Here is a 15676-nt window from a genome sequence, read left to right on the forward strand (position 1 = left end):
ACTATCCTTCTATACTAACATGACATTGCCAATTCACTATTGGAATTTTTTTTTTCTTATAACAATGGCTGATCTAAAGGAAGATTGACAATGTCATGTCAACCTAATGAAGAAATAGTAATGTGATATATAACATTACTCTTTTTTTTTGTAAAAAAAAGAAAGAAAAAAAGACAAGTCCAAAAGCTAATTGAAACTGACGTGTCAACATTAAGAAATGCTAGAACGGTAAAAATGTAATTTTCAACATTATTCCACATTAAACAACCATAAGGAATCAAAGTACGATAGCATGCGTATAGGCCCATCTCCTTGCAACTGAAAAGCCCCTCATCAAGGACCGACAAAAGCTTTTATCAGTTTATCCCCTACACATGGTTTAAATTATGTATAATTTATATGCTAGTGGAACAGTAGAAGTGGGATATATATATATATATATATATATATATATATAAAAGAGAAAAGAAAAAAGAAAAAAAGAAGACAAGTAATCACGAAGAAAATGTCAAATGGACACGGGTGAAGAATAGGCCAATTTGCAATAATTCGAGTTGTTGGGAACACAAACAAAACAGTGGCAGCAGATTAGGTATTTACAACCTCTTATCACTGAATCTAATGGGTCTTTATTACTGAAAAGGTAATGGTGCACGTGCCTGGGAACATGGCATTATTCATTTCATTATTACCTGAAGACTATGTATCACCAAGAATGGGACCATCATCCCAGGGGCACACTAAAATGAATTGATATTATCAATTCAGTCCAAATGAAATTTGATCTGAACAAGACAAAAAAAAAAAAAAAAAAAGAAGAAATTTTCTTATGTACAAATCGATGAAACCAAACCAAATTCCAATATTGGGTTGGTAAATAACACAGATTTCAGGTTTCATGATGCTGAGAAATAAGACAAACAGAGTTCTCATTTCAAGTGTTATAGATTAGCTAACCCGTACAATTTCTGCTATATCTTTGTACATGGATCACCACTAAGTGGGGCTCCTCTGCTGAAGTATTTGCTGAAGTGCTCGAGGCAGATTCAACACAATCTCTGCATATGCTGGGATAGGGAATACAGAAAACAAAACCATGAAAAACAAAAAAGAAACTGTAAGCAGCCATAGGATATACAGTAAAGCATTTACATAGAGAGCATAGCAGGAATCCAATACAAAAATTGCCTAGAAAATGTTTTTTTTTTTTTATTGAAAAAAAAAGAAGAAATTTTCGGCTGCAAGATCATTCTTTTAAACAAGCAAGCGCGCTTATTGAAATACTCAAAAGAAAATTAAAAATGTCATGCATATTCAAGCTGTGCTAATAAGATGATTTAGACCAGAAAAGTTTTCTTGGTGACAGAAAATGAATCAGTTTCAGAGAAGCAAGAGATCAATTGAATCCCCCCCTCCACACCTGCAAAATTGTGCTGGAGATTAAACATAGCCAGGAATGAGGTGGGAGGAGGGAGACCTCATATCTAATGGTAGAATTTAAACCAATATGGATAGAAGTGTTCATGATTTGGGAAAGGTAACACCTTCAGGTAAGCTCATCGTTCGTAAGGCATCCTCTGCATATGACAAGCGGGCAGGCTTTTGGTGACTTCCCAGCACACCATTTTCCTTCCTGGTCATAGTCGCTGCATTAGTACTACTTTTCTTGGATGGCCAAGCAAACACACTGATTCGAGTTGGAAGTACAGAGACAAGATCTGCATATCTAAGACTTACTGTTACCTTGCTGCAACAATGAAACCATAATTTCAGCATATTCAAAAAATAAAAATAAAAAAGATAAAAAACAATGTTCTGAGGAAACATCTGATATAATGAAAATGCCTATCTGTTCCCAGAAACAACTGAATCTAAATCACATAAGGACCCATTTCAGAAGAATTTGTTAGTCTGCATTTAGTTTTGCAATTACAACGAGAATTACTATCATATTATGTGATAATGAACAAATAAAGGTGAAAGGCACGGTGAACAACCTTTGCCTATTGCAGGAATATACAAAGTTTGCTGTAGTATAATTAGATCAACCATTAATATTTTCACGTTTGCCAGAAAAAAAAAAAAAAAGAAAAAAAAAAGAGCTACTGTTTAGGAAACTGCAGTAGAGCTCAATTTGTAAACAAATATATAAATAAATATCTGTTCTTAGCACCACAGGCATACACTCACATTTCAGTTTTTAGAGGAAAGCACTGTACTTTCATTCAAACCTAGTCCTTTGTATTCATGCTACTGAATTGCAGACACCAAACCAATCTCCTAACCCTCTGGGACACAACCATTTACATATCAACTAAAAAGAAGGAAAATGACTCCTGCTCTGAAATTGGTGTTAGTAAGGGTGAATTTATTAGACATCCATTAGTTCAAGAGACTAACAATATTACAAAGTTCAATTGAACACTTGTATCAGGTTGCACAAATATTGGAAGAGCAAGAGCGCAACAGAATAATCCAAAATGCAGCAACCTTATCATAGGATTTTTTAAAATAACTGTTAGTCAAACTTCATATTTCTCCCATTTGCCTAAAGACTTTTCCTATCTAATGATTAACTTAATAATACTTATTCTTTATTTTTTTTAAAGTATAATAATACTAATTCTAACATGCATGTGAAGTGGAATAGCCACCAAGACCATCTAGGATTCATCTTATAAGATTTTTGAAAGCAAAAGAACTACAAACTGGGTACAATAACAATAATTCAAAAGAGAGAAGAAAAAGAAAAAAGCAGAGCATGAGAACACTTTTAAGTGATTTCACAAGTGGGAGCAAATACAAGAAAATGTACCAACCACTCAGAATCATCTAGTACAAACTCAACCATGTGGTATGGAAGGCTATGATACAATTCTTTAATTTGATTTCCATACAACTCCTTGATAAGCCGAACCTGCATATAAACATGAGATAGTGAATTAAAACTTGTTATTGGCAGAAGAATTTATATGAAGAAGATATATGAAGAAGATATATGATGATAATGAGATCTGTAGAATATATATATATATATATATATATATATATATATATATATATATATATTGTAAGTTACCGAATGCATGAAATATTTGTCAACACCAAGATTCTAATGTCAATATATCCATCAATGATCAACATATCAGAAAACAGATATGTCCTCCATATTACAGGTATGTTTATGATGCTTATCAACATACTTTCAACTGCTCATCATTATTTTGAGTATTTCTTAAATTCAACGCTTTGATCTTTTGTTCTATGATTAGAACTTGACCCCTAATCCCCCCAATGTATCAAATGGTATCCCTGAACCATACCATTATCATTAGCACTGCCATGTGGCCCATGTCATTCTGACACTCCATAATTTACAGTGTTTAATTATGTGTGTTTTTTTTTTAAGGAACTCAAATAAACATCATGCTCGAAATAGGAAGACCAAGTTGTAAACCTCAGACAAAACTCAATACATTTAATGCTTTGTTCTTTATGTGCTCCATATGATCCTCTTTGTTTCATAATAATTCAATGCACACAATGCAACTCTAGCAGAACACTCATGCAGAACCCAGTAGTATGCTGACACAAGATATGGATATAACAAAATTCTCCTATAAGGTTTATATGAACCAAGATTTTACCTGTTCTCGCCTATCCACATAAGCCTGCAAAAGTTCTCCAACATAATCTATAAATTTCTGAAAGCAAATCATGAGAACAATATTTGCAACAAATTAGAGCATTGTGGAAGTATCAAGCTGAGCAAAGCCAATGCAGACAACTAAACCTACCATGGCATTGGAAGAAAGAAGATCATTTTCTGCTTCTCGTACTGGTAAGAAAAAGGGAATAGTGTGTTCAAGGACGGTCATCTTTTCAAGAAATGATTTGCTTTCAAGCACACAGTGATATAGCTCACAAGGTTCTCCTGCAAAATTACAGAAACAAATGAGTTAATTTTCCAAGTACTTAAGCAGATGGTGATCTTCACAAGGATCAAATTCACATAAAAAGGTAGCCCCAAATGAATCAACCATAACATTCTTCACATGGATCAGAAATTCTATGCTTTCATCTTATGACTAAAATTTTCTATAATAAGGGGAAGGAATTTACTTTTCAGAAGCAAAATTTTTGACTATAATGGTGGAAATTCATATTTTACTCTAATGATTTTTATTCTTAGGTCTATTGCATCGGATATCATTTCGTTGAGAAAGCCATTATAACATACTGTGACACTATTACTTCACAATGAACAAAGGAGGTGAAAACAACTCCAACCATTTCTTCAGAAAAACATTGCTTGTAAATCAACACACAAGATGATATTGTTGAAAAATTTTCTTGTGGTAATTCTCATCTGCCAAAACAGATATTCAATTCAGTCACTGCCCTATTGTTCCAACTGAATATATTAAGACAGTCATTTTGTCAAATATAAATAGTTGTTCTGTGAAATTTGTAACCTCAATTGAGTTATTAGCAACTTGCACCAACCAAATAAAAGAAAACAAATTATACAGAGAAGAAAAACATCAGCAATTCATTACTGAGAGACAACACCAAGGGATAGAGTTGATCCTGCTATCAGCACATCTAGAATAAACAGTCAGCAACCTCATAGGTGCACTTGAAATAATAACTGTTGTAACAGATGACGTGTTTTAGCATAGTTAGACCATTATATTGGTACAAGATTATAACTAGATCAATTCAAAGTACCTGCAAAAGAAGTCTCATATTGTATGCCAATTCTTGCCCCTTCCAAACAACAAATCACCTGCTCACATGACAATAAAACTGTGATATTCAAGAAATTACTCAATAGGACAACAATAAATAATATTTTAAATTCAAATTTACTACATGAATAATATTGTACCAGAAGGAATATTTATCGTCTCTCTTTGTAGCCTGTATTAGTATCACCTACAAACCCAATTCAGATCTAAACCATTTCTATAAAAAGACTTTGAGCAAGCTGCAACTAGCAACCATTTTGCTCAAGTACTTCATTTTCCACATCTTTGATTTTACATCAAGGAAACCTTCCTGTTTGTGCTCCCAACTTTTGAAGCTATGTGATACATTTTATTCTTAAATCCTCTTAATTCACATTTTTTATATTTTTTCAACATTAAGGGGTAATGTGGAAGAAAAGAATTGAATATTATAAATTCTTGAATCAAACAAAACCCATGTTTAGCTACTCCACCTCTTTTCATGAATTTTCATGGGTTGTATCCAATTCTCTTCAGCTTAATCCAAAAAGTCACCCTTCCTCCCTCGAAACACACCCCCAAGTTTTAAATCTCACCCATGACCTGCTTAAAAACAGCCACTTTTTCCTGTCATCTTCATGTTTGTTTCAAAATTTGAATGGTGACAGTTCCGAACTTTAAAACAAATTTTCAAGACAAACAACTTAAACTACCTTGTGTGAAAGCAACCACCATGGGCACACACATCACATTCACCATCAGCTAGAAGTACTAAAAGAATCTTCTCATTTTGTAGGCCATCCTTGCCAATTCCAGTGAATAGAATATTTCATTAACAAGGAATATTACCTTACTTCCAACTTTATAAGTAATTTTTTCCTGAAAATGAGGACCTGATGCCATGTTTGCATCCCCTGGCAGTGCCTTTCTGTCCGCCTCCATGTGAACCTGATAATAAAACCAGATCAGTTATATTAGGCACTTTATCATGTCCTGCAGGAAATATGGAACTACATAATGTAGACCATCAGAGATCAACAGTCTCAATCAACTAAATCTAAAATCAACTCATAATAGAGAATAGTAGTGAATCAATTAAAAAATATTCAACACTGCCATACCCGCTCTCTTATTGTTGCTAATAGCCCATCATTCCATTCTTCACCATCTAAACAAATCTCTACAAAAGAAAAAAAAAAAAAGAAAAAAAAGCACCTTCTTAGTTAAAGCAGATATTAAACAGAAACTCCTTAAAAAATAGGATGCTGATACAAAACATTCATGGACAAAAATTATGGAGAAGAACATTAACGATTTTATAAAGTTATTTTACTGAAGTCAAGCCAAATACCACATCTGTTAATGCAATCAACTTAAGTTATTTAATCTATATCCACTGAAACTTCTATCAGTGAAATGCAAGCGCCATGGAAAACGTTACAATTAAAATCCTCAAAACAGGTAGACCATCAAACCAGTAACCAACACAATTGTAATTATCACCTAGCACCAGATAGAAACTGATGCAGTACAACAGTAAAAACCAAGAAGAAAGTAGAAGGGGGGAAGAAGAAACAGGAAAGAAGGAGAAGAAAGAGAAGAGCAAGCAGAAAAGAAAGAGAAGCAAGAAGACAAAGATGAGAAGAAACAGACATCAAATTATTGCTTATTCATCCAAGGTTCCTGACAACAGTACAAAAATATGCTTAAATAGGCTAGGGAACCAAACCCTAGTCACACTTGGGCTGACAGCCCATTAAAGAAATAACATAATGATCCAACTAAAATTAACATAAAGCATTGATCGTGTGAAGGATGCCTCATTTGCGGCTAATCTGAAGTTTTTGGGTGGATACAATCAATGGAAAGTGAGTTTTTTCTAGAGAGGTGCATGACTAGGAGGTGGAGGTCTTTGTTTCCTTTCTCCAGGTGTTGCATTCGGTCATAGTGAGACAAGGGTGTGAAGACAAACTATGGTGGGTCTCCTCCAAAAGAGGTTTTTTCAAGGTCAAGTCCTTTTACTCCTTGGCTTGTTCTAAAGGTAGTCACTTTCCCTAGAAGAGTGTGTGGCGGACGCAGGCTCCTTCGAGGGCTGTTTTTTTTGCATGGTCAGCAGCTCAAGGCAAGATCCTAACCTTGGATAATCTCAGAAAGTGGCATGTGCAAGAGGAATGGGGAGATGGTGGACTATCTTCTTCATTGTGAGGTAGCTTCTGCTTTGTGGAGTGCCCTCTTTAGTTGTTTTGGGATGTCTTGGGTTATGCCTAGACAGGTTTTCGACTTGTTTGCCTGTTGGTGGTCCTCTAGAAGGCTGAGGAGTGTTGCGGTTTGGAAAATTATGCCTACTTGCCTTTTTTGGTGTTTATGAAGGGAAATGAACAATAGGAGTTTAGAGGACTTGGAGAGGCCTTGGAGGACATTTTATCCTCTTTTCTTTCATACGTTGTATCTTTGGATTGTAGCGTTTGTGTCCCCTTTGTCGATTAATTACAATGATTTTCTTGTTCACTTTTCCCTCTCTAGTTAGATAATTCCTTTTGTATAATTCCGGTATACTTAAGGGCGCCTTCTGCTTTTAATAAGACTATATTACTTATAAAAGAAAAAGGGTTGAAATTAAAAAAAATTGAAAGATTCTAAATTGACACTTTTTTATAATTTAGGGGTATGATTGCAAAAGTGATGAAAGATTAGGGGTGATAAGTGAAGTTTTCCCAATTTATTATAAGTGTTTGCTTTTAAATTTGCTCTAGTTCACAAGATCACAACCTTGGTTCGTTTATGGGATTGGGGTGTGACAAGATATACCTATCTTTTTACCCAAGGCAACTAAGGGCAAAAGCATTAACCAAATCCAAATGTAAAACATTCAAAGTTACCTTCAGTTTGAGAAGCACGAGCAGCCTCAAATTCTTTTTGTAGACGCTCAAATATCGTCTTGTCAGAATCCCTATTAAAAAGCAATAATGTCAAAACTTTCATAAGTCAGTAAAACATATAGTATTATTGGAATGTATATCCTTTAATAACCATATCATTACATAAATAAATGCATTGCAACGAACATGCAACTTAGAACTATGGCTAGAATGTGCGCACCAACATATGATAATGCAAAAAGTGTGATACTGAAAGAAGAACCAAATATTCCCACACATGTAAAAATCACAGAGATAAGAGTAATAAATTCTACGCTAAAAACACTTACAGCAACCAATGATTTTTTTTGTTTAAGGCTACAATTCGATCCAACAATCATAAAAGGTAATTACTATATTAAAAGAGAAGAAAAAACCAAGAGAAAGTAAGGACATACATTTTTTTGTTTTTTTTGTTGTTATAAGTAATTCAATCTCATTAGAAAGCACATAAGGGCGTAACCTAATACATAGGAAGTATACAAGAGAGACCCTTATAGGGATAACAACAAAAACAAACGTAAAAAAATTCAAAAAAACCAGAAAAATTGAGACTATTGTACACTGTTGTCCATGTATAAAAGGATTTGAACATAACGTTCTTAAGCTCTACCATTGAAATCTAATGATCTTCAAAGCTCCTTGCATTCCGCTCGCTCCTAATGAACCACATTAAGCATAAAGTTGTCCTTCTCCAAACTTCTACGTTGTTACAGTTTCCCTTCTGACCCTCCAACTTGCTAACAAATCTATTACCCTTCTAGGCACGACCCATTGCACACCAAAAAGACAGAAAATCGAACCCCATAATTCTCTTGCCACTTCACAGTGAAGAAGAAGATGGTCTATAAACTCCCCACTCTTGCAATTACAACACCAATCCACCTCTATGACATTCATCTTCCTGAAATTATCCGAAGTCAAGATCTTTCCTAGTGTCACTGCCCACCAAAGAACGCTACTCCCGAATGGACCTAAATTCTTCAAATATTCTTTCAAGGAAATGGAAACCAACAGGAATGGACAATGCATGATAAAAGGACCTTACTTCAAACTTCCACTTTTAGGAGGGGATCCAACAATTTTATCTTCACCTCTTTGTCTCAACAAGATAGAATACAAAAGATCGAAGAAAAAAGTGACCATGTCCACCTCCTAATCATGCACTTTTTTGGTAAAAGATGTATTCCACTATTGTAGATGATCCGCTACCCACACCTTCTTAAAACGTGCAATATTAAATCATTATGGAAAAGCTAACTTAAGGGGCTACTCCCCACAACACAAATCATGCCAAAACCTGATTTTGGACCCATCTCCCACCTCATATCTAACAAAATGCGAAAAAACTCCCCACCCCCTCATATATTTCCACGCTCCCACTCTGAAAGGCCTCACCACGTCCTTGGAGCACCACCACCACCAATACCCACAAAGCCTATCTCTTTATAGCATAATGCCATAATAATTTCCCCAGGAGAGCTCAGTTAAGCTGAATAAGATTTCTTACCCCAAAACCACCTGATAGCATCAAAGAACATATCTTCGACCAATTGACTAAATGGAACTTAACCTCATCACTAATACCACCCCACAAAAAGTCCCTCTAAAGTTTTTCAACCTGTTTAACCGCACCTACAGAAATGAAAAAAATGGACAAATAATATGAGGTAAATTAGAAAGAGTGCTTTTAATCAAAGTGAACCTACCCCCATTCAACAAATAAAGCCTTTTCCAATCAGCCAAACGGCATTCCATTTTTTAAAAAATACCATTCCATATAGATGTAGGCCGCATTTGGTTTGCAGAATAAAGTATTCCGTTAGAAAAATGAATAATCATTACTAGGAATGGAGGATGTTGGAATGGAATAATTATTCATATTCTTTAGTTTGGTAGCAACACATCTTTCATAATTGGAATTGAACTAAAATTACTAAAAAGCCCACATGATTTTTTCAAAACTCAAACTTTTTTTTTTAAAAAAAAAATGTTGAACTTGGGTGGCCGTGCCACCCCCGGAGGGCCTCTTGGTGGACTCACGAGACCCTCTGGGGGTGGCTAGGCCACCCCAATTCTTATCGGGAGTGGCCTTGGCCACCCCCGCTTCCATCGGGGACAGGGTTTTATGTGGGTGGCCAGCCATCCACATGTTCAAGATTTTTTATTTATTTATTTTATTTTTAAGTTTGAAAGAATTTTTTTTTTTTTTTTTTAAAAAAAAATGGTTGTTTTGGAAAACCTTTTACATTCCCTCAGGAATAGCTATTCCTCTCAATTTTTTTTTAGAGGAATAGCTATCCTCTATGTAAGGGATTAATTATTCCCACAGGAATAATTATTTTTAGAAATAGACCCCTACCAAACAAAAGAATGACTATTCCATAGGAATAATCATTCCATTCGAGGAGTTTATTTAGCAAACCAAACGGGGCCGTAGTCTTATACAAAGTGTCGGATTTCTAGGGAATAAATTAGGAAATTATATTATTTGCAATAAATTAGGAATAAAATCTGAAATTACTATTTCAAATTTTAGTAGTTTTTGTTCCCTGTTTTCTAGCCTAGAGATTTGCTGATTTGATTTGATTTGATTTGCTGATTTTGTGGCCTTCCGGATTTAGTGGCCTTCCTGATTTTATCTTGTAATCGTCTCTCTTGAAATTTAATAAGAATGATTATTCTTCTTCTCAAAAAAACCTTCACAAAGCTACAAACCCAAATACTTCATTGGTAAAACAAGCCACCCTACAACCAAGAATACTAGTTGAACCTTCTACATCTACCACATCGCCAACACGAACTAACTCTAATTTAGATAAATTAATCTTCAATCCCCAAACCCGCTTCAAAACATAAGAATAGGCAACGCAGTTGATGGGGCTATCCACAATTTGCCTCCCAAAAATCAAATTATCATTTGCAAAACAAAAGATGGGACACTAGAAGCTCATTATTATTCCTCGACCCCACCTAAAAACCAGATAAGAGCCCCTTATCCATTGTGGCAGACATCATCCTGCTCTACGCCTCCACGACAACCACAAACAATAATAAAGATAAAGGTTCTTTGTCTTAATCCACAAGAAGTACTAAAGAATCCAAAGGTAGAACCATTAATAAGAATGAAGAACCGCACTATAGAAATATAATAGGCTATCCAAGATATCCATTTCTCCCCAAAGTCACATCTCTTCAACAAATACAACAAAAACTCCCAAGTAACATGATCGTAGGCCTTCTCTAGGTCCAATTTACACAGCAGGCCAGGTTTCCCTAATCTAATGCAACTATCAAGACATTCATTTGCTACTAGGACATACATTTTTATACTGAGGATAAGGAATTCTAGATGACTGTAACAGCATAGAAGACTATCCTGTGCCATAGGAGGAAAATAGGTTTACTATTTCCCTTCATTACTAAGTTTGCATATGTTTTTCTTGATAAAATTATATGAAGTGAAGTAACAAGATGCTTTGTCAAATTTGAATTGGTAAGTCAATTATCAAATCCCCCAATGGTAGTTTAGAGGGCTGTTATGCACAACTCAATGACGCTATGGAGCATATATGGAGATCCTGGGTATCCATTTAGGTTCTCAAAAGTAAGTAGGATTTTAAAATAATATTACCAACATTAACAGGGTATTGCTAACTCTATCACGATGTCATGTCTGCAATTAAATGATGAGCTTGAAACGATTTCTCTGAAACACATTTTAATCATCCAGCTTATGATTTTCCATGACCAATATTCTAGGTTTTGTTGACAATATGTAATTACATGAAAAAAAAAAAATTAATAAAACAATTCCAGAAGGGCATAAGTCTCAAATCATTGAAAAACGTCATGCAAAAGGAAATTGTAGGACTTCACTCCAAAATGTTCCAGTTTTGACAACCAACAAGTCATAACCAAATCATTTCTTTGATTACTAAGATCAGAAGAAAACATTCATAATTAAATATATGCTGAGATTAGCAGTGTGATACAATGGTGAATACTACATGTTCAAGACATTATATCAATTATTTGTTTATGCTGGAGAGGTTAAAGGAACAAAACTGCTTTATGGGGATGGCCAACACATTATATACCTGAAGCTATAGACATGGACATAACCATAGACACAACCCCTCAATCAAATTCACCTACTTTCTTCTTCCCTCTCCCTTCTATCAGAGCATTACTTCAAATAGAAATCATCACAAAAAGGCTCCCTAGCTTGATATGTATAACTTCATTACTAATGGCAACAATGTCAAGGGCATTAAGAAGTCTCAACCTCTAGAATATTCATATCCTTTGACCACCAGGATTGGATTTTAAAAAAGGGAAAATTACTTATGTGATCCGTGGGATTTGCAGCTGTACCTTACTGATCCTTGGGATTCAAAAAAATATCCTGAAGATCCATAAGGCAAGCTATTTGTCCAAAACGGTTTCTGTCGTCCAACCATTTGACCGAAACCATTAGATGCACACATGGATCCCATCACAACCAATCGTTGATTGACACATAACACAGTTGATGACTCAAGTTGCTTGCTTCCATTGTAAAATTACAGTTTCACCTTCAAATTTTTTTTTTTTTTTTAAATGGCAACCTTCACAAGGAGAGGGTCGAGTGGTCACCCCTTATCTAGTGAGGGTGAACCCTTTTTTTTTTTAAAAAAAAAAAAATGTTTATTTTACTTTTTAAAATAAATAAATCCGGGGGTTAAAACGATAATTTTACAACGGCAACAAGTGGTGTGAGTTATTAGCTATGTTCAGTGTCAATCGACGATTGACTGTAACGTTGATTCACGCATGCATCTAACGGTTTCTGTCAAACAACTGGATAACATGGACTATTTTAGACAATAAGCTTATCCAAGTGATTTTCAGCATATTTTTCAAACCCCAATAATCAGATGAATAATTTTTCCTTTAAAAAATAATTGTTACTATTCCTAGCTGACAATTACTAATATTTGCCCAATACTGAATTTCTAAATCTAGCCAACCCAAATTGCTTGGGATGGTAAGTGATTTCCTTTTCTTTTTTCTTTTTTCCTAAGTGACGACATGATGAACCAACTACACCACCAGACCATCTTCTTATAATATCAAACAATTAAAAATAAAAGAGAAAACTGAGAAAGTAAATAACAAACATGTGATTTCTGGAAGCATTTAAGAAGGAAGCTTCCTTGTTATAGCAGTATTTCAAGCACACATTCTCATAGCTCACTCATTTCATTGAACTAAAAGATAACTGACAATTTAAGAAGTAGTGTGATTTTACAATAACAAATATTTACATGAATGAAGCCTTAAATGTTCCCAAGAAAACTGTACCTAGAAAGACGCTCTGTTAATTCTCCTTGCCTTTTGAGAACATTTGAAACTGTGACATAGGGGAACAGCTTTAGTTCTTCTTGGATGTGTAAGCATTTTCAGGGGATAGATCAATTTAGAACAGAAGGAGAAAAGGAGATAAAAGTAAGAAAGATTAGTTACATCTAGCTCGTGTTGTCTCCAACCGAATGTCTTCTTCTTGCATAAAATTCTGTTACAGATAAAATATGATTATAACTCCCCAAGAGCAAAACAATTGTATTGGGAAAGAGAGAACAATGTAATGAAGAAAAAACAGCAATACATTAGAAGAGGATGGTGGACAAAAAATACTGACATTGATAATCACTTAGAAATCAAAAAACAAGAAATGCACAATGCCAATCACAAGAAAAACACATACAAAGAATTGAAAATGTTTTATTACAGAGAGAGAGAGAGAGAGAGAGAGTCCAAGAGAACAATATTAAAAAGATAACAGAATATAGGCAATCCACAAACTACATATTCTATAAAACTTGATGATTTTCTAAAAGAAACTAGTACATTTCATTGCAATATTTTAGACGAAAAATTAAAAAATCAGAACTAACTAATGAATCCTTTTTTTCTTTTTTCTTTTTTGTTTTTGATAAATAATTTCATTATCATTAAAAAGCGCAAATGGACGCTACCCTAGTACACATGGAGTATACAAGAGAACCCTCAATCTGAAGAATAAGAACAAAAGTTCAAAAAATCTGTAAAACTAGAAACAAGCAAACTATGATGGGCATATATCCAAGTATATAAAGTGTTGATCGCAATCTTCTGAAAATCTGTCACCGAAGTCTCAACATCTTCAAAGCTTTGAGCATTCATCTCTCGTCAAAGACACCACATTAAGCACAATGGAGCCAACCTCCATACTCCCATAACTATACCACGTCCAACCTGCCAACCCCAGCTGACCAACAAATCAATCACCCGTCTAGGCATAACCCACTCTACACTAAACAAATTAAGAATGGAACTCAATACGTCTCTTTTTTTTTTTTTTTGACATGTTCGCACAACAGGGAGAGGGGGATTCGAACTAGTGACCTCCGTTTTATTAGGCGTGGTCCCAGCCGATTGAGCTACCTCTTGGTGACAATAAAACTCAATAAGTCTCTTGATATGTCACAATGAATCAATAAATGATCAATGGAATCCCCACCCTTCCTACACATGCAACGCCACTCAACCATCACAATATTCCTCCTCAATTTATCGAAAGTCAATATTTTTCCTAATCTTTCTGCCCACACATAAGACGCCACCCACGAAGGAGCCTTAACTCTCTATATACTTTTCCATGGAAAAGAGGATCCATTTTGCCTAGTTAACATGATATAACGACTTCACTTCAAACTTGCTCCTTTTGGAAGGACTCCATATAGTTCCATCCTCCTCTCCTTGTCTTAGTTGGAAAGAATACAACCTCTCAAAGAAAGATACTATTACCTCCACCTTCCAATCCTGAACTGGTCTAGTAAAAATTACATTCCACTGAATAATCCCTTCCCGCAACTACATGTTATCCACCACCCACACAACCTTTCTCTAAGCAATACTAAACAAATTTGGGTAAGACATCTTTAACGGACTATCCCCCACCCCCCCCCCCCCCCCCCCCCCTCAAATCTAACAAACTTGGAAAACTTATCTCACCCCTTCTAATATGTTTCCAAACTCCCACTCCAAATGTCCCCATTACCTCCTTAGAGAACCAACCTCCTCTGGTACTATCATATTTAGTCTCTATCACCAATCTCCATAACGCCTCTCTACCCATGGCATACTGCCGCCACAACCACTTTCCCAAAATGGATCAAACTGAATCAGATTTCTTACTTCCAACCCACCTAATTTTATCAGAGTGCAAATTCTTGCCCAATTTGCTAAATGGAATTTAAACTCATCCCCAATACCACCCCATAAAAAATCTCTCTAAAGTCTCTCAAGCCTATTGGCCACTCCCACGGGAATAGGGAAAAGAGACAAGTAATACTTAGGTAGGTTGGATAGAGTATTCTTGATCAGAGTCAATTCACAAATCATATTATTGACTGCACATATTCAAATACTGTGTGAAATTCACATTCTCCTATTAGCCATTATACTCAGGGAAATGCTTATACATCAATGTTCTTAAGCATTTATTCCCCAAGATTTAGATGAATATGTACTTCTCCACACTGGTGTTTTCATCCATTCCAAGCAATGATTCTCAACAACTTGAACTCGTGACCAAACTACATCATTCATATTATCCCAGTCAAACACTTCATATTGCAATTGGAGTCTCTTTCAGCACCTAGTATTTTCTATGACAACCTCCAGCAGCAGGAATTTAAACTGAGGATAATAAATACGTCTCTCACTCTAATTTTTTCAATCGCCCTGGCAGCAAACGAGCCTATATTTTGCACGTGGTAATAAAAAATGGGTTTCAGAAGGTGATTAGAGCTGAACAAATTAATGCAACTGTGCATTTTATCTAATTAATTAAACATAGCAAGATGGAGTACGAATCATTACCACTTCTCCCATTACGAATGGTCGTGCCGCAAGCTGTTCAAATTGCTGCACAGATTCACACATTTAAAGATACTCAGTGCGAATAAATCAGCTTAGCAGCTATCAATTGTGAATAACAAT

At 35.2% G+C, this 15676-nt stretch overlaps 1 protein-coding gene across 2 annotated transcripts; it reads right to left on the minus strand.

The window, feature by feature from the left end:
- Positions 1–842: 842 nt before the first annotated feature.
- On the minus strand, positions 843–15601 carry LOC132190585 (uncharacterized; the record flags this gene model as incomplete). 2 transcript variants are annotated; one of them, XM_059605620.1, is given in 12 exon segments in its annotated part: positions 843–1067; positions 1545–1747; positions 2820–2917; positions 3648–3704; positions 3798–3934; positions 4732–4789; positions 5580–5678; positions 5852–5910; positions 7610–7680; positions 12995–13043; positions 13157–13205; positions 15557–15601. In XM_059605620.1, coding segments are annotated over 12 exon segments (996 nt in total), but the record flags the coding sequence as incomplete, so codon positions are not given.
- Positions 15602–15676: the final 75 nt, after the last annotated feature.

The sequence above is a fragment of the Corylus avellana genome, chromosome ca8 (assembly GCF_901000735.1).
Source record: "Corylus avellana chromosome ca8, CavTom2PMs-1.0".
Lineage (NCBI taxonomy): Eukaryota > Viridiplantae > Streptophyta > Magnoliopsida > Fagales > Betulaceae > Corylus > Corylus avellana.